This window comes from Nerophis ophidion, linkage group LG16 (assembly GCF_033978795.1).
Source record: "Nerophis ophidion isolate RoL-2023_Sa linkage group LG16, RoL_Noph_v1.0, whole genome shotgun sequence".
Taxonomy (NCBI): Eukaryota; Metazoa; Chordata; class Actinopteri; order Syngnathiformes; family Syngnathidae; genus Nerophis; species Nerophis ophidion.
Window position 1 is genome coordinate 3,601,219 of NC_084626.1, and position 24,137 is coordinate 3,625,355.

General features: G+C 40.7%; 1 protein-coding gene across 4 annotated transcripts in view; it reads right to left on the bottom strand.

The window, feature by feature from the left end:
• rassf5 (Ras association domain family member 5) overlaps positions 1-24,137 on the bottom strand; it is a 110,143-nt gene that overhangs the window by 22,992 nt on the left and 63,014 nt on the right. For 3 of the 4 annotated variants that reach the window (XM_061922597.1, XM_061922598.1, XM_061922601.1), the window contains exon 2: positions 23,028-23,149. In XM_061922597.1, coding sequence (XP_061778581.1) covers positions 23,028-23,149 — 122 coding nt within the window. Of the gene's footprint in view, positions 1-5,780; positions 6,349-23,027; positions 23,150-24,137 lie in introns of those variants that run through there. The other variant, XM_061922600.1, reaches the window with a different exon arrangement.

Consider the following 24,137-nt stretch of genomic DNA (forward strand, 5'->3'; position numbering starts at 1 on the left):
TGGGCAGTGGCCATTTTACCTACATTTCTTTATGCCTCCACAACCTGTAGAAAGGGTGGTCCCCACAAGTCCTGATCAAAAACGTGGTCCCCACAAGTTCTGACCAAAAACGTGGTCCCCATTCCAAATGATAACCAGTGTGTGTGTGTGTGTGCGTGTGTGTGATATAGCAAGAGTACATAAACACGTTTACACACGCCCCTTCTCCTGTTCAAAGCTGTTTGTTCGAATGTTTGACATATTTGCGGCAGTTTCTGCAATAAGTAGCCAGTGCAGTGCAGTAGATTCCGGGACCAAAGTCACTCACAACAGTGAAAAGGTCACATCAAAATGTTGCTCCGTACACTTTTTCTCATACATTTTTCAAAAACCAGTGGACTCGTCTGGTGATTTTCATAATGTGTACACAGGCTCCATCTGTGCCCATAACAATCACTTAACTAGTGCTTTATTTTCCTATATTCAAACTGTATGTAATGTTACAGTAGCCAAAAAGTATTACATTTATTTGTTAAATAAAACCCCTGCCTTGTTTTTAATGAATACTTGGGCCTTCTACGCTACTGTAGTTTAATGTTGCTCATTACGGTGGTACTTGGAGAAGCAGGGGTTTTCCGTAGGCGGTATTTTTCAGAAAAAATTTTGAGAACCAAGGAATTAATTATACGTAATATTATTATTATCATAAGTACTATGATTATTATTACAATGATTACTATGAATAAAAAAGACAATAATAAGTATTACAATATGATGATAATTATCCATTTTAATAAAATATAATAGAAGTATTAATAATGTAATTATAATTATTCCCATTATTCATACTAAATATAACAATAATCATTAAGAATGATTATATAATTATAATTATTATGTATTATTATGTTCAATAATAAAGATAATAAAAATAATAATAATAATAATAATTATTTTATATATCTATTGTATATTGTTTTATTGTTTAATTGTTTTAATTAGTTTTACCCTTTAATATTGTGTTAAATCCTATTTATTATTATATTATTTTATATTGGTTTTATTTTTTATTCAGTCATTGGTGGAGCGAAGGATATTTGAATATTGTTTTTAATATTGTTGTGCAGAACTTTGGAAACATTTATGTTTTTTAAATGTGCTACACAAATAAAGTGGATTGGATTATTATTCATATTAAATATAATAATCTCTATTATTAATAATTTAAATTATTATAAAAATAATAATAGTAATAATAATAATACAATATTATTGGTAATAATAAAGATAATTATTATTATTAATAATTATAATATAATAATTTATGTTCATGTTTAATATTAAATATAATTATACAATAATATATTATTATTGGTAATAATAAAGATAATCACTATTATTAATAATTATAAAATAATAATTATTATTATTTATTAGTATGTTTAATATTAAATATATTAATAATCATTATTATTTTCATATTAAATATAACCATCTTTATTATGAATAATTATAACATAATTATTATCATGTTATATATTATTATTAGTTATTATACTGACGATAATACATAATTTTTGGTAATCATAAAGCTAATTATTATTATTAATAATTACAACATACTTATTATTATAAGTATCAATTTTTATTTACCATTCTAATTGGAAGATTACAACCTTTATATTACCCTAAAAGAGTAAAACAAAGATAAAAACAAAAATAGGCTCCCAATCTTAGGTAACAAAAAAACCGACTTCAATAAATACGGACCACCTGGACGTATAGTTCTCTCCACGGCTGTTTTCTTTTGCATATGTGCCACGCTGGCTTGTTAGACTGCATTAATGTCCTCTTATCTTTCCCGCCTAATTGGTGTTATATTGCGAGCTACTGGCGAGGAGGATCTGTGTAAGCCCGCGGTCCCGCCTACGCCAACAGAGACAAACACGAGGGTCGACTGCGTGCGTTCATCTCTGCCATCGAATAAACGCGTGCGGGCGCTGAGAGCGATGCAACGAGCGAACCCTCTTGCACCCTCTCCTTGAAAGCCGGAGAGGACGAAAACAAACACACATTGATAATCCCATCAGTGTGAATATCGAACCATTGACTGTCCACCCAGGTCTACCGAGGCCTTCACTACCTCCTGCCTGAAAGGAGGCTGGGATAGGCTCCAGCTCAGCCAGGGCACTAACGATGACAAGCTGTATGCAAAGTGACTGAATATAAGTGGTTCGTACGGGGAGAAATACTGTATCACCTGTACACAAAGTTGGACGGGAATTCTCACACGCAAAGCTCCTCCCTTCTCCCCCGTATTTGCATATCTCATTTGCATATTCAAAGTCATGGAAAAGAGGGCAACGTACCGGAGGATTTACACACACACACACACACACACACACACGGTATAACATATGTAATTTACAACCATCTTCCGAAGGGTAGCACAAACAAACACACAAACAAACAAACAAACAAACACGCTTAATCGCTGGCAGCACAGTCCTCACCTCACCGACCACACAGCGGCTCCATTTTTTGCAATACTACAGCACTTTCTCCACATTCTGTTTTGTCACAGCCTCATCCCAAAATTGACTAAATTCATTGTTCTCCTCAAAATTCTGCAAACAATACCCCATGATGACGATTCTATGCAAATGTATTCAACAATTCTTACTTACTAAACCGCCCCATGTGTGATGTCTGTGGGATTGTTTTGTACGTGCTACCGTGATGTAATGAAACTAGCATCATCAGCATTAGCTAACACGTCTACCAGTGTTAGTATTATTAACTTAAAATGGCATTATTTTCGTATTGTTTCGGTTTCGTAAAATTCCTCAGCAAATTCACCCCAAAAACGTCACCGTGGAGTTATTAAGTCTGTTTCGCCGATTGGAGAGCTAGCTTGCGCAGCTCGTGGACCCATAAGGACGACTTCTGTTTTGTTTGACCGGCCGTTTTACTGCCGCGTTACAAACGCTGTTTGGAAACAATTAAAGTACTGTTTTTCAACCTATTTTGAGCCGAGGCACAATTCTGGAGGCACACCACAAGCAGAAAACATTAAAAAAATTAAACTCAGCAGCCGATATTGACAGTAAAAAGTCGTTCTCGCAATTGTTGGATATGAATTCAAACCATAACCAAGCATCACTATAGCTCTTGTCTCAAAGTAGGTGTACTGTCACCACCTGTCACATCACATCCTGATTTATTTGGAGTTTTTGGTGTTTTCCTGTTTGTTTTATTTTAACTCTTGTCTTGCGCTCCTATTTTGTTGTTGATTGCCATGTCATGTACGGATGTACTTTGTGGACGCCGTCTTTGCTCCACAGTAAGTCTTTGCTGTCGTCCAGGATTCTGCTTTTGTTTACTTTGTAGCCAGTTCAGTTTTTCGTTCTGCGTAGCCTTCCCTCAGCTTCAATGCCTTTTCTTGGGGGCACTCACCTTTTATATATTTTTGGTTTAAGCATTAGACACTTTTTTACCTGCACCCTGCCTCCCGCTGTTTCTGACATCTACATAGCAATTACTACTAATAATAATGGATTTGATTTATATATTGCTTTTTTCTAGACATTCACCGACACTCAACAACAACACATCATTTGCAGAGTATGATTACTGGTTTGTAAAAAATATCTTTAACCCAAGTAGGTGAAACTAGATAATCTGCCACGGCACACCAGACTGTATCTCATGGCACACAAATGTGCCGCGGCACAGTGGTTGAAAAACACTGAATTAAGGTATTTAAATATACATTTCTGTGTAAATAAGTAATTGCACAAAGTATATATCTGCGACTTATAGTCCGGTGCGGCTAATATATGGAAAGATGTGTTCTAAAATTTAGTGGGTGTGGCTTCCATACCGGAATATCGCCTCCAGTGGGTGCAGAAAAGTATTAAAGACTATTCTGATGAGGGAGAAATACAAAAACAAGCTAACTGTTCAAGCTAAGGAAAATCGGGCATCAGTATTTTTTTGCACTTTGCGTACATGACAACACACTGGAAAGGTGTGTTGTTGTTTGTGCTACGGCGCCATCTTTAGGACATCTACAAAATCCCCTTCCATTTAGTGTTTAAAACCAGAAAAAAGGTGCAGTTCTCTCTTATAGTCGTCCACAGCGTTTCTACTTGTATTGGTTCTTCATTCATCACTTCAACGTTTGTGAGTTTTACAATATAACTAAAACAATTTTTACTTAGGGACGACTTCTGTTTTGTTTGATCGGCCGTTTTACTGCCGTGTTACAAACGCTGTTTGGAAACAGGTATGTAAATGAATATTTATGCGTAAATAACTAATTTCACAAAGTATATATCTGCGGCTCATATATGGAAAAACGTGTTCTAAAATTAAGTGGGTGTGGCTTACATACCGGAATATCGCCTCCAGTGGACGCAGAAAAGTATTGCAGACTATTGTGATGAGGGAGAAGTACAAAAACAAGCTAACTGTTCGAGCTAAAGAAAATTGGGCATCAGTGTTTTTTTGCACTTTGCGTACATGACAACACACTGGAAAGGTGTGTTGTTGTTTGTGCTACGGTGCCATCTGCCCCTTCCATTTAGTGCCTAAAACCAGAATAAAGGTGCTGTTCTGTCTTATAGTCCTCCATAGCATTTCTACTTGTAATAGTTCTTCATTCATCACTTCAACGTTTGTGAGTTTTACAATATAACTAAAACAATTCTTACTTAAGGACGAATTCTGTTTTGTTTGATCGGCCGTTTTACTGCCGCGTTACAAACGATGTTTGGAAACAATTAGGGTGTGTAAATGAATATTTATGCGTAAATAACTCAATTTACAAAGTATAGATTTGCGACTTATAGTCCGGTGTGGCTAATATATGGAAAAACGTGTTCTAAAATTTAGTGGGTGTGGCTTACATACCGGAATATCGCCTACAGTAGGCGCAGAAAAGTATTGCAGACTATTCTGATGAGGGATAAGTAAAAAAACAAGCTAACTGTTCAAGCTAAGGAAAGTCGGGCATCAATATTTTTTTGCACTTTGAGTACACAACACACTGAAAAGGTGTGTTGTTGCTTGTGCTACAGCGCCATCTTTAAGACGTCTAAAGTATTCCCTTCCGTTCAGTGCTTAAAACTGGGAAAAACAAGTGCAGTTCTGTCTTGTAGTCGTCCATAGCGTTTCTACTCGTTTCAACTAAAACAATTCTTACTAAAGGACGACTTCTGTTTTGTTTGATCTCCCGTTTTACTGCCGCATTACAAACGCTGTTTGGAAACAATTAGGGAATGTAAATGAATATTTATGCGTAAATAACTGATTTCACAAAGTATAGATTTGCGACTTATAGTCCGGTGTGTCTTCTATACGGAAAGACGTGTTCTTAAATTTAGTGGGTGTGGCTTATATACCGGTGCGCTCTATAGACCGGAACCCCGCCTCTAGTGGGCGCAGAAAGGTATTGCAGACTATTCTGATGAGTGAGAAGTACAAATACAATATTATTTCTTACTTTTAACGTATCAGCGACAAAATGTGAGCGTTTTAAGGCGTTAAGTTGATATCTTCGACTCGGTATCGCCACAGAGACGCGGACAGGATGATTAAAAAAAGAACCCGTTACCATGGTAACCGTGAACAAAATGTCTGATTCTAGCGGCACAGCGACCAACACAACGCCGGAGTGTCAGCCTGCTTCCTCGGGAGAGAAGTCTCCCGCACACCGGGGGCAGGTTGAAGGCGACAACCTGCCCGGAGCGCTTTTGCTTTCTCAGGCGGACACGAAGAGGAAGAGGAAGAGGAAGTACCGTGGCGGAGGGCTTGGGCCCGCGGAAGAAGAAGGAGGTCTTGGCGGTGAAGAAGGCGAAGTCCTCGCTGTCGTCGTCCAGGCTGCAGTAGCCGCTGCTCATGCTGTTGCTGCCGGTCATGGAGGGTCCGGGCTCCGTGTTGACGGTCATGGCCCCGGGAGGATGAAGACGCGAGCGGCGGCGCACCAGCCGAGGATGTGACTGACACTGGGGGGGCGGGGCTTCCTGCTTGTGGAGGGGCGTGCTGCAGGTGAACACGTGACTTCCGGCGGAGTCACTTTCCAGCCGGTGTCAGGTTGAGGCACCTGCTTGTCGAGGAGCTGCCAGCGTCTCATCTTCTACCTTCTTCAGCCGCTCTCTCACTCCACCATCTGTCTTTCTCTCTCTCTCGCTCTCTCTCCTTCTCTCTCTCTCTCTCTGTGTCTCTCCCCCTTCTCTCCCTCTCCTTCTCTCTCTCACGCTCTCTCTCTCTTTCTCTCTGTCTCTCCCCCTTCTCTCCCTCTCCTTCTCTCTCCCCCTTATCTCTCTCCCTCTCCTCTCTCTCTCCTCATCTCTATCTCTCCCCCTTCTCTCTCTCTCTTCTCTCTATCTCCCTTCCTCTCTCCCCCTTCTCTCTCTTTTATTTCTCTCTCCCTCCCCATCTCTCTCTCTGTATCTCTCTCTCTATCTCTCTCCATCCCCTTCTCCCCTCTCTCTCCCTATCTCCCCCCTGCTCTCTCTCTCCCCCCTTCTCTCTCCCCCTCACCCTTCTCTCTCTCTCTTCATTCTCTCTCTGCAGAGAAAGACTACTTCCTCTCTCTATTTCTCTCCCTTCTCAGTCTCTCTCTCTCCCCTTCTCTATATGTCTCTCTCATTTCTCTCTCTCTCCCCACCACTCTCTCCGTCTCTCTCTATCTCTCCTCCCTTCCCCCTCTCTCTCTCTCCCCCTTCTCAGTCTCTATCTCTCCCTTCCACTCCCCCCCTTCTCTCTATCCCTCTCTTGCACTTCTCTCTCTTTTTTCCATCTCTCGCTATCTCTCTCCCTACCCTTCACTCTCTCCCTCTTTCCATTTGTCTCTCTCTCTTCTTCTCTCTCCCCCTTCTTTCTCACCACATCTCTCTCTATCGCCCCTTCTCTCTCTCTCTCTCTCCCTCCCCTTCACTCTCTCTCTCCATTTGTCATTCTCTCTTTCTCTCTCCCCCCTTCTTTCTCTCCCCATCTCTCTCTCTCTTTCCCCCCTTCTCTCTCTTTCTCTCTCTCACTCACTCTCTCTCCCCCCCTTCTCTCTCTCTCTCTCCCTCCCTCCCACTTCTCTCTCTCTCTCCCTCCCCCTCTCCTCTCTCTCTCTCCCTCCCCTTCTCTCCCTCTACCCCTTTTCTCTCTCTTCCCTCCCTCCATCCATCTCTCCCCCTTATCTCTCTCCCCCTTCTCTCTCTCTTTTTCTTCCCTTTCTCTCTCTCTTTATCACACTCTCTCAGTCTCCTTCCCCTTTCTCTCTCTCTCTCTCTCCCACTTCTCTCTCTCCCTCCCTTTCTCCTCTCTCTCTCTATCCATCCCCTTCTCTCCCTCTACCCCTTTTCTCTCTCTCCCCATCCCTCCATCCATCTCTCCCCCTTCTCTCTCTCTTTTTCTTCTTTCTCTCTCTCTCTCTCTCTCTCTCTCTCTCTCTATCACGCTGTCTCTCTCTCCCCCTTCTCTCTCTATCTCCCCCCCCTTCTCAGCAGAGCAAAACCACTTCCTCTAACACGTTGCGTGTCAGCTCTTTCTTTCTCTGTTGTATATACCAATGTTTTTCAACCACTGTGCCGTGTGAGATACAGTCTGGTGTACCGTGAGAGATTATCTAGTCTCACCTATTAGGGTTAAAAAAAAAAGTTTTTTGCAAACCAGTAATGACAGTGCTGTCTAGAGCTCGGCAGAGTTACCGTGTAATACTCTTCCATATCAGTAGGTGGCAGCAGGTAGCTATTGCTTTGTAGATGTCGGAAACAGCAGGAGGCAGGGCGCAGGTAAAAAGGTGTCTAACGCTTAAACCAAAAATAAACAAAAGGTGAGTGCCCCTAAGGAAAGGCATTGAAGCTTATGTGGAACGAAACTAAAACTGAACTGGCTACAGAGTAAACAAAAACAGAATGCTGGACGACAGCAAAGACTTACTGTGGATCAAAGACAAAATCCACGATGTACATGCGAACATGACATGACAATAAACTATGTCCCCACAAAGAAGGATAAAAACAACTGAAATAGTCTTAATTGCTAAAACAAAGTAGATGCGGGAAATATCACTCAAAGGAAAAAATGAAATTGCTGCAGGAAAATACCAAAAAAACAGGAAAAGCCACCACTCTGTACTCTGTACCGTGAGATATTGTTTGGTGTACCGTGGGAAGATACATAATTTCACTTAATTGGTCCAAAAAATATTTTTTACAAACCAGTGATTATAGTCGGCAAATGATGTGTTGTCGTTGAGTGTCTGTGCTGTCTAGAGCTCGGCAGAGTAACAGTGTAATACTCTTCCATATCAGTAGGTGGCAGCAGGTAGCTAATTGCTTTGTAAGCCTTCTTTGAGAAAAGAGAATTAAAGATGCATGGATGGTTATGGTTTGAATTAATTTCGAACAATTGTGTCAGGTATTTGATGAGAATGACTTTATATTCTCAATATAGACCAGGTGTCCCTAAACTACAGCCAGATCCGGCCCGTGAAAAGTCCCAAGTTGGGAAAAAAAAAAAAAAATGGATACATGGATGATACAGCAGAGGATTGGGAGAATGTCATGTGGTCAGATGAAACCAAAATATAACTTTTTGGTGTAAACTCAACTCGTCGTGTTTGGAGGAAGAAGAATACTGAGTTGCATCCCAAGAACACCACACCTACTGTGAAGCATGGGGGTGGAAACATCCTGCTTTGGGGCTGTTTTTCTGCTAAGGGGACAGGACGATTGATCCGTGTTAAGGAAAGAATGAATGAGATTTTGAGCCAAAACCTCCTTCCATCAGTGAGAGCTTTGAATGGTTGACCAAATACTTATTTCCCACCATAATTTACAAATAAATTATTTACAATTCCTACAATGTGAATTCCTGGATTTTTTTTTCACATTCTGTCTCTCACAGTTGAAGTGTACCTATGATGAAAATTACAGACCTCTGTCATCATTTTAAGTGAGAGAACTTGCACAATCGGTGGCTGACCAAATACTTTTTTGCCCCACTGTATATATACATATATGTATATATATATATATATATATATATATATATATATATATATATGTGGTATGAATATGTACAGTAAGTTTGCTCGCCTGTTGAGAAGAGAAACTCCACTCTCCATATACGGTCATGTCACGCAGCGTCTGTCTAATCAGCCAACCTGACGTGTCGGTTTCACTTCCTGTGTCGCAACATTTCATCAGGCGCTGTTCTTATCGTGCACAACACACACATTGTTTCCGCGCACTGTTGTTGTGAGAACAGACAACATGGCTGACAAGTCGCCCAGAAAAAGCCCGGATTCGAGGTTTGTCGTCACCTGGTGGGATTGGGTCGGAACTACACTTCCTTTCATTTTCTCAAAAATGGACGGTGCGCCCTATAACCCGGTGCGCCTTGTATACGCATTAATTCTGGTTGTGCTTACCGACCTCGAAGCTATTTTATTTGCTACGTGGTGTAAACATGAGTGTGACCAGTAGATGGTAATCACACATAACAGATACATGTGGACTGCAGGTTGACGCCTGTTCAATAAATGACGCGAGCAAGGACCCGTAAGCAAGCAACACAAACATTTTGATGTTTTCGTTACGAATATAGAACGTTGCACTTAAAAATCTGTCAAAATGTTTTAGTACGACTTTGGTAAGCTACGAGGCCACACTGCTTGACGGATTACAACTACCATAGTCAGACGTACTGCGCTTCAATATACGGTATAACAATAGAAAAGCGCGATATAAATCTAATCCATTATTATTATTATTTTTATTACTATTATTATTATTATTATTATGGCACCTTTTGGAAGACATTGTCCGGCGTTTTGTTTTGCAATATTATGCAAAACCAACTTCTCTTACCTACTGGTACCTGACTGATGTGAATTTGGGATCTGCATAAGTCCTGAAAATTTGCAGATGTCCGTCATTGTAGTCAATAAGCATCCTTTTTGTCAATCAATCAATCAATCAATGTTTATTTATATAGCCCTAAATCACAAATGTCTCAAAGGACTGTACAAACCATTACGACTACGACATCCTCGGAAGAACCCACAAAAGGGCAAGGAAAACTCACACCCAGTGGGCAGGGAGAATTCACATCCAGTGGGACGCCACTGTCTCTCATGTTCATTGTGGAGTATTCATCCATCTATTGCCATTTCTAATACAAAGTAGCGTACAGTTCTAACTTATATCCGCCAGTAGATTCGCTATGGAAGGGCTAAAAACTACAGGTACGACAAAGATGGCGCTGTCGAAGTGGGGGCACCTAAGTAAGACGGCGGATCCTGAAGGAGCAGTCATAAAACTGCTTGAAGATAGTCTGTAAATTATAATCCATGCAACATTTTGACCAAAGAAGCACCATTACATGTCATGTAGACCAGTCTTTTTCAACCTTTTTTTGAAGCAGGGCCCGTTTTTTTTCCATTTAAGAATACGGAGACACACCACCAGCAGAAAAATGTAAAAAAAAAAAAAATTGATACTCTACCAGATCGTCGTGCCTTTTTTGAGTTTGTTGGCGTTTTCCTGTGCTTTAGTTCTTGTCCTGCGCTGTTATTTTGGTGGCCCTTCCAGTTTTGTCGGTGATTTCCTGTCGCAGTTTCACGTCTTCCTTTGAGCGCTACCCTTCTTTGTGTGGGGACATTGGTGATTGTCAAGTCACGTGCAGTTGTACTTTCTGGACGCCGTAAGTTTTTGCTGTCGTCCAGCATTCTGTTTCTGTTCACTTTGTAGCCAGTTCAGTTTTACTTGTGTTTTGCATACCTTTTCCTTTCCCTTTTTGTGTATTTTTGGTTTAAGCGTTAAATATTTTTTTACCTGCACCTAATTTAACTGGAAAAAACACAGACAGCTCTGTCTGTTGTGTGTAGGTGTTGTTTGGTCAGGACCCCAGGATGCAGAGACGTCAGGCGAAGTGCAGGTAAAATATATTTGGCGAGAAAAAAAAAAAAATTATTGCAGCAGAGAAGTGCACAACAAGGGCTCAACAGTCACAATATCAAATTAAATGATTTCCTACTATTGGCTCAGATTTAAATCCTTTGCTTTTTCACCCTTATCAATAACAAAAAAATAATAATAATAAAAGTTCCATCCATAATAATGTACATCATTTATATTGTATACTGACTTTCTCTCACTAACCTAATTTAACGTGAAAAAAACACAGACACCTCTGTCTGTTGTCTGTAGGTGTTGTTGGCTGGGACCCCGGGATGCAGAGACGCCAGGCGACGTTCAGGACGAAATGTATTTGGCGACAAAAACAAAAAATAGTGCAGCAGAGAAATGCACAACAAGGGCTAAAGAGTCACAATATCAAATTAAATTATTTCCTACTATTGGCTGTGATATAAATCTTTTGCTTTTTACCCTTAAAAAATAAAAAATAAAAAATAAAAAATAAAAGGTCTATCTAAATGTTTATCATTTATATCGTATATTGACTTTCTCACACTAACCTAATTTGACGCGGAAAAAAAAACAGACACCTCTGTCCGTTGTGTGTAGGTGTTGTTGGCCGGGACTCCGGGATGCAGAGACGCCAGGTAAAAATCTATTTGGCGAGAAAAAAAACAAAAAATAGTGCAGCAGAGAAGTGCACAACAAGGGCTAACACAAGAAGCATAGAAAAGCAAAGCAGCATGGAACATATAAAACATCTTGATAGGCAACCAAGAACAGGTGCAAATCAGGGGAAGGTGCAAGAGTCCGTGGTCTGACGGGATAATTCGGAGGCAAAGAGATGACACAACCATAAATATTTATCAGTAGAGCCCGCGGTCAGACGGGAGAATTCGGAGGCAAACAGAAGATACAACCAGTAATATTTATCAGTAGAGACCTGTCGCTTTAAATTCAACCGACTTACTACAGAGAGAACTATCTATGTAGGCGAACTCTCCTCTCACTCTCATCCATTTTTATACCACAGCTTAAGAGGCAGCGCCCTCTGGTGGTTTAGTATAACGAGTGTAATAAACCACTCCATGCACAGATACAGTGTGTGTATGTTCTGGCAATACTGACTTAATGGGGACATCGCTCTGTTTACACAGTCACCTCTAGGGGAACTCGGACAGTGTGGGGACCAAAAAACCAATCTTTTTCCCCAGGGTCCCAGGTAAGAACGATCGGCACATTACTTCATCAATCCAGAGATTCAAAGATGTGAATGAGCTAACTGTGCATAGTCATTTTACCTATTTTTTTTATGCCACCACAACCTGTAGAAAGGGTGGTCCCCACAAGTCCTGATCAACAACTTGGTCCCACCTCCAAATGATAATCAGAATTTCTGTGTGTGTGTGTGTGTGTGTGTGTGTGTGTGTGTGTGTGTGTGTGTGTGTGTGTGTGTTCTGGCAATGCTGACTTAATGGGAACATCACTCCGTTTACACAGTCACCTTTAGGGGAACTCGGACAGTGTGGGGACCAAACAACAACTCTTTTTCCCCAGGGTCCCCACGGCACATTACTTCATTAATCCAGAGATTTAAAGATGTATATGAGCTAACTGAATGAGCTAAGAATTGTTACAACGTGTAAATGGAATAAAACAAACAACAGGTTTACTTGACCCACTTCCTGGGAAACTTATCAAGGAGCTTTTTGTATTATTAGGTCCATCAGTGCTAAATATTATAAAGTTATCACTTTCCTCGGGCACTGTTCCCCTAGCATTCAAAAAAGCGGTAATTCATCCTCTCCTTAAAAGACCTAACCTCGATCCTGACCTCATGGTAAACTACCGACCGGTGTCTAACCTTCTCTTTATTTCGAAAATCCTCGAAAAAATTGTTGCAGAGCAGCTAAATGAACACTTAGCGTTTAACAATCTATGTGAAACCTTTCAATCCGGTTTCAGGGCAAATCACTCGACTGAGACAGCCCTCGCAAAATTGACTAATGATCTATTGCTAACGATGGATTCTGATGCGTCATCTATGTTGCTGCTCCTCAATCTTAGCGCTGCTTTCGATACCGTCGATCATAATATTTTATTAGAGCGTATCAAAACACGAATTGGTATGTCAGACTTAGCCCTGTCTTGGTTTAACTCTTATCTTACTGACAGGGTGCAGTGCGTCTCCCATAACAGTATGACCTCGGACTATGTTAAGGTAACGTGTGGAGTTCCCCAGGGTTCGGTCCTTGGCCCTGTACTCTTCAGCATCTACATGCTGCCGCTAGGTGACATCATACGCAAATAAGGTATTAGCTTTCACTGCTATGCTGATGACACCCAACTCTACATGCCCCTAAAGCTGACCAACACGCCAGACTGTAGTCAGTTGGAAGCGTGTCTTAATGAAATTAAACAATGGATGTCCGCTAATTTTTTGCAACTTAACGCCAAAAAAACGGAAATGCTGATTATCGGTCTTGCTAGACACCGACCTCTATTTAATAATACAACTTTAACATTTGACAACCAAATAATAAAACAAGGTGACTCGGTAAAAAATCTGGGTATTATCTTCGACCCAACTCTCTCCTTTGAGTCACACATTAAAAGCGTTACTAAAACGGCCTTCTTTCATCTCCGTAATATCGCTAAAATTCGCTCCATTCTGTCCACTAAAGACGCTGAGATCATTATCCATGCGTTTGTTACGTCTCGTCTCGATTACTGTAACGTATTATTTTCGGGTCTCCCCATGTCTAGCATTAAAAGATTACAGATGGTACAAAATGCGGCTGCTAGACTTTTGACAAGAACAAGAAAGTTTGATCATATTACGCCTGTACTGGCTCACCTGCACTGGCTTCCTGTGCACTTAAGATGTGACTTTAAGGTTTTACTACTTACGTATAAAATACTACACGGTCTAGCTCCATCCTATCTTACCGATTGTATTGTACCATATGTCCCGGCAAGAAATCTGCGTTCAAAAGACTCCGGCTTATTAGTGATTCCTAGAGCCCAAAAAAAGTCTGCGGGCTATAGAGCATTTTCCGTTCGGGCTCCAGTACTCTGGAATGCCCTGCCGGTAACAGTTCGAGATGCTACCTCAGTAGAAGCATTTAAGTCTCACCTTAAAACTCATCTGTATACTCTAGCCTTTAACTAGACCTCCTTTTTAGACCAGTTGATCTGCCGCTTCTTTTCTTTTTTCTCCTATGTCCCCCCCTCCCTTGTGGAGGGGGTCCGGTCCGATAACCATGGATGAAGTACTGGCTGTCCAGAGTCGAGACCCAGGATGGGCCGCTCGTCGGGACCCAGGATGGACCGCTCGCCTCTGTATCGGTTGGGGACATCTCTACGCTGCTGATCCGCCTCCGCTTGGGATGGTTTCCTGTGGACGGGACTCTCGCTGCTGTCTTGGGTCCGCTTGAACTGAACTCTCGCGGCTGTGTTGGAGCCACTATGGATTGAACTTTCAGAGTATCATGTTAGACCTGTTCGACATCCATTGCTTTCGGTCCCCTAGAGGGGGGGGGGTTGCCCACATCTGATGTCCTCTCCAAGGTTTCTCATAGTCAGAATTGTCACTGGCGTCCCACTGGGTATGAATTCTCCCTGCCCACTGGGTGTGAGTTTTCCTTGCCCTTTTGTGGGTTCTTCCGAGGATGTTGTAGTCATAATGGTTTGTGAAGTCCTTTGAGACATTTGTGATTTGGGGCTATATAAATAAACATTGATTGATTGATTGAACTGGGCAGTGGCCATTTTACCCCAAAAATGTTATGCCTCCACAACCTGTAGAAAGGGTGGTCCCCACAAGTCCTGATCAACAACTTGGTCCCCCTTCCAAATGATAACCAGTATTTGTGCGTGTGTGCGTGCGTGCGTGTGTGTGTGTGTGTGTGTGTGTGTGGTCTTCAGTACCAATATGGTGTGACATTCACAAGTACCCCAGGAAGTCTCCTGTTGCCATGGGGACCTCAAATAACGTCCCCAAAGGCAAGAAAGACAACATGGACATTGAAAAAGGTTGAAAAATGTTGCATAAATATTGAATTGAATTATATTTATATAGCGCTTTTCTCGAGTGACTCAAAGCGCTTTACATAGTGAAACCCAATATCTAAGTTACATTTAAACCAGTGTGGGTGGCACTGGGGGCAGGTGGGTAAAGTGTCTTGCCCAAGGACACAACGGTAGTGACTAGGATGGCGGGAGCGGGAATCGAACCTGCAACCCTCAAGTTGCTGGCACGGCCACTCTACCAAACGAGCTATATTAAATATTAGAACACACACTGACATAATAGTAGGTACACAACTGAGGCATAAAGGTAAACACACATATTTTGGTATTTTTTACCTTCTTGAGACCTCTGAAAAATAGAAGAATAGAATAGAATAGAACAGAATGGACTTTGTTGTCATTATATTTGCATATAACGAGATTAAGGACTACAACTTAAGGTGCGGTAGTGGGACCAAATATGGGGTAAAAATAAATAACACAAGAGGTAATAAAGGAAAAACTAAGAATTTAAATAAGTAGACTACTATCCAATAAAAACAGTAAGCAATTCTGTACAATATACAAAACCCTATAGAAATATAAAATACTGTACAATATACAGAACAAGACAAGAGTACCGGAGTAATAAATAACAATCAGGGTCGGACGTATTGAACTCGAAGGGTATTATTGCACAGTAAGGTATTAGGGTAGGATATTGTATAGGGGTGAATTATTGCCTACATCTTTAGGACCACCCTTTCTAGATATATAAAGATTTGTATTTACGCCATTAATAATGTATACATACTATGCGAATATAAAAAAAGGTCAGCTTTTTGTTAATTATATAATTTTCTCAAATATTTTGTTTGTAATTGTTTTTTAATCTTCATTAATTACTTCACGTTATTACATTACGTCTCTAAATACATTATTATTATTATTTTTCAAATACATTTTGGCCGAAGGGAACGCATTTCAATTCCTTACACACACTTGTTATTACATATATTGGCCAGTGGGGGGAGCACTTCACATGTTTACACAGACACTTGTTATTTCATATGTTGACCAGAGGGGGAGCACTTTTAAAACCGACACATAGTCAATTTGAAAAAATCCCTCCTTTTTGGGACCACCTGTGACAATACTTTTTCGGCATGGTTGCCGGTGTTGTTTTTCCGAGGATGCGTCGAAGGCGATGAACACAACAAAGGTAAGTAAGATGTAACAGATTTATTAACAAAAGGGGAGCTCTGAACAGAAACACTGGAGCTAATAAAAAGGGGAACAAAAGACGCTAGCGTGAGAGCTAGGATAAACAACTAGGAAACTAAAACGGGCACGTAGGCACAAAAGAGAAAACAAAACATTCAGCATGAGAGCTGGAATATCAAATGGCTTAGCGTAAGAGCTGGTGAGAAAATACATACGGTCGAAAGATGCGAGTCGTCACTGTTGCGCGTGGGCAAATTAGGATCCGAGACCGGGTGAACAGAAAAGGCGAGCTTAAATAAGGAGGTAATCAACAGAGACAGGTGTGCAGGGACCGTGATTAGCAGGTGGAAATAATATGTGACCATGGTGACGGACCAAACAGGAAACAAGAGGGACAGACGGAGAATGAAAACCAAAACTGGAACAATAAACAATATGAGAAGAACCGAGTACGGATCTTAACACCACCATCATTTTGATGGATTTCACCACCAGAGGTGCAAAGGAGACATTCTCTATTAGATGCAATGGTTTTTCGTATTGGGACCATGATTTATGTCCTAACTTGTTCACCGGTCCTCACATGGACGGAACTTTTCTTTGTTGACGTCTCAAGAAGGGTAGAAATACAAGAACACACACACAATAACAAACACTGACATACAAGTAGGTAAAAAAACTGAGGCTTAAAGGTAAACACACACACGGGCACACACACACACACACACACACACACACACACACACACACACACACACACACACACACACACACACACACACACACACACACTTTTACCATAATAATGGCCCTACAGAGGATTATTTTTCTGCTGATGCACACATTTTGTAAAAACCTGAGAACATACATCAACAATGCACACACACACACAAACACACATACACAGGTTATCATTGGGAATGGGGACCAAGTTTTAGTTCATGACTTGTGGGGACCACCCTTTCTACAGGTTGTGGAGGCATAAAAACAATTTGGTAAAATGGCCACTGCCAAATAAGCCCATGCACGTCTTTAAATCTCTGGATTGATGAAGTAATGTGCTGATCATACTTACTGGGGACCCTGGGGAAAAATAATTAATATGGTTCATGAGGACCACATTTTAATAATTTTGCATAATTCACACAAATTCGTACGTGACTACTGAGGACCATTTAAAAAAAAAAGTTCACACTCAAACTAACCAGTAAACATGTTTTATGGGCCAAAGCTTAAAAAAACTTTGGCGTCTCCAGAATGGATCTGACTATCATTTAAAAAGGTTTCCCTTTCGGGGACCTGTTTTTCGGTCCCCATACCGTCGGAAGTCCCCTAAAGGCGACTGTCCCCATTAAGTCAGCATTGCCAGAATACACACACACAACAACAAGTGGACTTCTGATTCAAAGGTAGTTAACAGCCACTGTTCCCAAGATCTGGAATATTTTACAGTTAAATGCCGACCCTTCCATCTAGCCAGGGAGCACTCTGCTGTCCTGATCACAAACGTGTATATAGCTCCCGATGCTAACGCTAGCACGGCGCTAGCTCTGTTGCACGATACAATCAGTGCACAACAGAACAAATATCCCGACGGCATCCACATCATAGCGGGGGACTTTAATCATGTCGACCTGAAAAAAGTGCTCCCCAAACTTCACCAGCATGTGAAGTGTGCTACGAGGGGAGCTAACACACTGGACAAAGTCTATTCCAACATAAAAAAAGGATATAGAGCCAAACTACTTCCCCAATTAGGCAAGTCTGACCACATATCCCTGCTCCTTTTGCCAGCTTACACACCAATAAGAAAAAGTGCTCCTATCACAACCAAAACGGTCAAAACATGGCCGGAGGGAGCCATGGAACAGCTGCAGGACTGCTTTGATACAACAGACTGGTCAGTTTTTGCAAACCCAGACTTGGAGCAGTACACAGAAGCAGTCCTGGGGTACATCAAACACTGCATAGACACTGTCACAGTGGACAAGCGCATCCGAGTCTACCCCAACAGGAAGCCCTGGATGACAAAAACAGTCCAGGGCTTACTCAAAGAGAGAGACAGTGCCTTCAAAGCGCAGGACCTGGCACTTTACAGTGCTGCCAGAGCCAATCTGAAGAGAGGCATCAGAGAGGCAAAAGCCGAACATAGGAGGAAAATGGAAGCCCACCTGCAGAGCAACAACACCAAGGAGGTATGGAAAGGAATAAAAGACATGACCAACTTCAGACCCAGTAACCCTTCGGCTGACGGCGACGCCTCTCGAGCGGGGGAGTTAATCAGCTTCTTCGCCCGATTTGAGAGAAAAATACCTGCAGCCGTCACAACAGTTCCACCCAACACCCACAGCAGCTGCACCCTTATACTGGAGGAGCATGAGGTGAGACGCACGCTGAAGGCAGTGAACCCGAGGAAGGCTACGGGCCCAGATGGAGTCCCGGGACAGGTACTAAGAGACTGTGCAGACCAGCTGGCCGGAGTATTTACGAAGATCTTCACCCAGTCCCTCTCCCAGGCCGTCATCCCATCATGCCTGAAGACTTCCACAATAATCCCGGTGCCGAAGAAGAACTCTGTCAGATGTCTGAATGACTACCGTCCAGTTGCACTTACACCTATAGCTATGAAGTGCTTCGAGAAGCTGGTACGGACCCATATCACCTCAGTCCTCCCTCCCGAGCTCGACCCACACCAGTTTGCCTAAAGAGCCAACAGGTCCACAGAGGACGCCATCGCCACAGCCCTACACTCCTCCCTGGGTCACCTGGAGACGGGGGGAAGCTACGTGCGGCTGCTTTTTGTGGATTATAGCTCGGCATTTAACACCATTATTCCTGATAGACTGGTGTCCAAACTGTCAGACCTGGGTCTCTCAAACTCCATCTGCATGTGGATTAAGGACTTCTTATCCAACCGCCCCCAGAGGGTGCAGTTGGGTCGCCACATGTCATCAAGCCTGCACCTCAGTACCGGCTCTCCACAAGGCTGCGTGCTGAGCCCCTTTCTCTACTCCATCTACACGTACGACTGCACACCTGCCCACTCCAGCAACTCCATCATCAAATTTGCGGATGACACCACCGTAGTGGGGCTCATCTCGGAGGGAGACGAGGCTGCATATCGGGATGAGGTGGAGAAGCTGTCGGATTGGTGCAAAGTCAACAACCTGGCCCTGAACACCTCCAAGACCAAGGAGCTGGTCATAGACTTCAGGAGGAAAAAAACGGACATCCTGCCCCTGATCATCAGTGGTGACTGTGTGGAGAGGGTCTCCGACTTCCGCTCCCTGGGAATCCACCTGGCCAACGACCTGTCCTGGAGCACCAACACCACGGCTACCATCAAGAAGGCACACCAGAGACTGCACTTCCTGAGAATACTCAGGAACAACCACCTCTCACAGGAACTGCTGGTGTCCTTCTACCGGTGCTCCATTGAGAGCATCCTGACCTACTGCATCTGCGTGTGGTTCAGCAGCTGCACGGCCGCAGAGAGAACGGCGCTCCAGAGAGTCATAAAGACCGCCCAGAAGTTAATCGGATGCCCCCTCCCCTCCCTGGCTGACCTGTACAGCTCCCGCTGTCTCAGGAAAGCACAGAGCATCCTGAAAGACCCATTCCACCCCGGGCACAGCCAACTGGAACTGCTACCCTCAGGCAGACGCTACAGGGTGCTAAAAGCGAGCACCAATAGACTAAAAAATAGCTTTTACCCAAGAGCCATAGTAGCACTAAACAGGCACTGAGTGTCCATATGTCCATCATGTCCTCATGTGTAATGTTTAAATGTTTTTCTATTTTTTTGGACTACAATGTGAAATAATGTTTTATGTATGTATACATAGATACATCTGTCATCTCTATCTTTTTTTTTTTATTTATTTTTTATTTATTTATTTATTTTATTTATTTTTTTTAATTTATACTACCATATTGTATATGCACCTTAGGAGGAGCTGCTCCAATTTCGTTGTTCTTTGAACCTGTTCATTGCAATAATGACAATAAAACTCTATTCTAATCTATTCTAATACACACACAAACACATACACACACACACACACACACACACACACTGGTTATCATTGGGAATGGGGACCAAGTTTTAGTTCATGACTTGTGGGGACCACCCTTACTACAGGTTGTGGAGGCATAAAAACAATTTGGTAAAATGGCCACTGCCAAGTAAGCCCATACACGTCTTTAAATCTCTGGATTGATGAAGTAATGTGCTGATCATACTTACTGGGGACCCTGCGGAAAAATAATTACAATAGTTCATGAGGACCGCATTTTAATAATTTTGCATAATTCACACAAATTTGTACGTGACTACTGAGGACCATTTAAAAAAAAAAGTTCACACTCAAACTAACCAGTAAACATGTTTTATGGGCCAAAGCTTAAAAAAAACTTTGGCATCTTCAGAATGGATCTGACTATCATTTAAAAAGGTTTCCCTTTCGGGGACCTGTTTTTTGGTCCCCATACCGTCGGAAGTCCCCTAAAGGCGACTGTGTAAACAGAGCAATGTCCCCATTAAGTCAGCATTGCCAGAACACACACACACAAACACACACACACACACACACACACACACACACACACACACACACACACACACACACACTGGTTATCATTGGGAATGGGGACCAAGTTTTAGTTCATGACTTGTGGGGACCACCCTTACTACAGGTTGTGGAGGCATAAAAACAATTTGGTAAAATGGCCACTGCCAAGTAAGCCCATACACGTCTCTAAATCTCTGGATTGATGAAGTAATGTGCTGATCATACTTACTGGGGACCCTGCGGAAAAATAATTACAATAGTTCATGAGGACCGCATTTTAATAATTTTGCATAATTCACACAAATTCGTACGTGACTACTGAGGACCATTTAAAAAAAAAAGTTCACACTCAAACTAACCAGTAAACATGTTTTATGGGCCAAAGCTTAAAAAAAAACTTTGGCATCTTCAGAATGGATCTGACTATCATTTAAAAAAGGTTTCCCTTTCGGGGACCTGTTTTTTGGTCCCCATACCGTCGGAAGTCCCCTAAAGGCGACTGTGTAAACAGAGCAATGTCCCCATTAAGTCAGCATTGCCAGAACACACACACACACACACACACACACACACACACACACACACACACACACACACAGTTTTACCACAATAAAGGCCATTATCAATCAATGTTTATTTATATAGCCCTAAATCACAAATGTCCCAAAGGACTGTAAAAACCATTACGACTACGACATCCTCGGTAGAACCCACAAAAGGGCAAGGAAAACTCACACCCAGTATTATGAGAAAGGTAACTGTAAACATTTTTATTAAATATTTATGTGTGTACATTACACTCATGCACACACTGACATAGAAGTAGGTACACAACTGAGGCATAAAGTCAAACACACACAGTTTTACCACAATAATGGCCCTACAGAGGATTATTTTTCTGCTGATGCACACATTATATAGAAACCTGAGAGCATACACAAACAATGCACACGCACACTCACGTAAACACACACATACACACCCAGGCACACAAAGACAGAGCCATAAAAGCAGATCTATAGGAAGGACTGCAGGGAAGTAACCAGCCCCGTGCAGCCCAGTGTATTCAGCTGCTTGTGCAGTGTCAGTGCGTAGTTAATAATTCATGATGACTGTCCAGATGTAGCCGTCGTTTTGTCACTTTTGTATGGTCGCACACTTGAGGTCACACGTGACAAAAGCAGTGCGTTTTTTTGTTTGCTCCCTGGCTCGTTACCACGATCTTAATTTAGTCCAATCTGCCCATTGGCTGCTGACACTGTGGTCGCTTGTGCATGCATAGTGTGTGTGTGTGTGTGTTGAACCACACCGTGTGGGTGACTGCAGAACACACACACACACACACACACACACACACACACACACACACACACACACACACACACACACACACACACACACACACACCACACAGATGCAGCACCTGAGGAAGTGACTTATATCATCATCATCCGCAAAGTATTCACTTTTTCCGCATTTCTTTCGTGACAGCCTTATTCCAAAATGGGGGCGAGAAAAATATATATTTTGTCCTCAAAATTCTACACACAATACCCCATAATGACAATGAAATAATGTTGGTTTTTTTTTTTTAATTCTTTTGCATTAAAATATGAAAAACACTAAGTCTTCATCTCCTTTGGCATGAAGCTCAAAAGTAAGATCAGGTGTGTCCTGTTTCACCTGGTCATCCTTCAAATGGTCCTAAAAATGACTTTATTCCATTTTGGAATTGGGCTGTAATACAGGGGTGTCCAAACTTTTCACCCTGGGGTTCGCATTGGGCTGGAAAAAAATGTGTGTGTGTGTGTGTATGTATATATATATATATATATATATATATATATATGTATATATATATGTATATGTATGTATATATATGTGTGTATATATATATATATATATATATACATATATATATATATATACACACATATATACATAAATACATATATAAATGTGTATATATATGTATATATAGCTATATATATATATTTATATGTATTCATCTATATATACAGATATATATATCCGTACATGCATACATACATACATACATATATATATATATATATATATATATATATATATATACATATATATATATATATATATATATATATATATATATATATATATATATATACGTATATGTATTAATGTATCACATATGTATGTGTATGTATATATATATATATATATATATAAAATGTATTTATATAATATATATAAACATATATATATACATACATATATAATACATATACATATATATTTGAAAAAAGGACATACTGCTAAATCTTAACTCAAAAATGCTTACTTTCAGTTCCGCAGTGGAGCGTTGGCTTCTGGAAAAAGTTGTTTCTTTGGCCTCTTCGGTCCTCCGGTTGCAGTCGAGCTGCACGTGTCTTTCGCACTCCAGATGGCAGGTGTAGGTGCAGTCTGAAGCATGCACAAACACAACACATGCATCATTTAGAGTGTTATGAAGTGGTACTGGAAGTATAAGTACTTTTTATTTACATACCAAGCGCTCCACATGTTTCAAATACAAATAGTACGATCAAAACAAGCATAAAAGCATCATGCATCAACAGAAACATTGCACAATAAAGTGATAAATATGAAAATAGAAACAACATATAATTATAATAATAATAATAATAATAATAATAATATAGTGCCCTTCTTGCAGTGTTTGTCAAAAAAGGAGGCATACCTCCACTAGGGGGTGCAAGAGGACTTTGGAATAGGCTCCACAGCTCAAGAAAACAAAGAAATAAATCTATTTTAAGACAAGGGTGCAAAAAATCCAGATGAATAAAATAAATTACTTATTAAAATTACTATTTTTAGCGTCTGATATGTTAAAAAATAATACATCTTACATTTTCACAAATACTGTTTTTGTAAAATTATTTGTCTAGAGGGATATTTTAAAATAAACCTGTACATGTTAAATGACATTATAAAAAAGCCCACTATTTAAGTTAATATAATGCATTCAATTAATTTCAATTTAATTTCAAAATATACCTGCACAGGTTAAATAATATTACAAATAGCCAACAATTTATTTTTATATAATATTTTCGATTCAATTGACTTTGAAAATATACTTGTATATGCTCAATACTATTTAAAATAGCCCACAATTTAATTTAATTCAATGTAATTTAATTTCAAAATATACTTGTTCATGTTAAATATTCAAAAAGGCCCACAATTTAATTTAATTCAATGTAATTTAATTGAATTTAATTAAAATTAAAAATATACTTTTACATGTTAAATATTTTTTTTAAAAGCCCACAATTTAATTTAATTCAATTTGATTTAATTCAATATAATTTAATTTATTTTCAAAATATACTTGTACATTCTAAATAATATTCAAAAAGCCCACAATTTAATTAAATTCAATGTAATT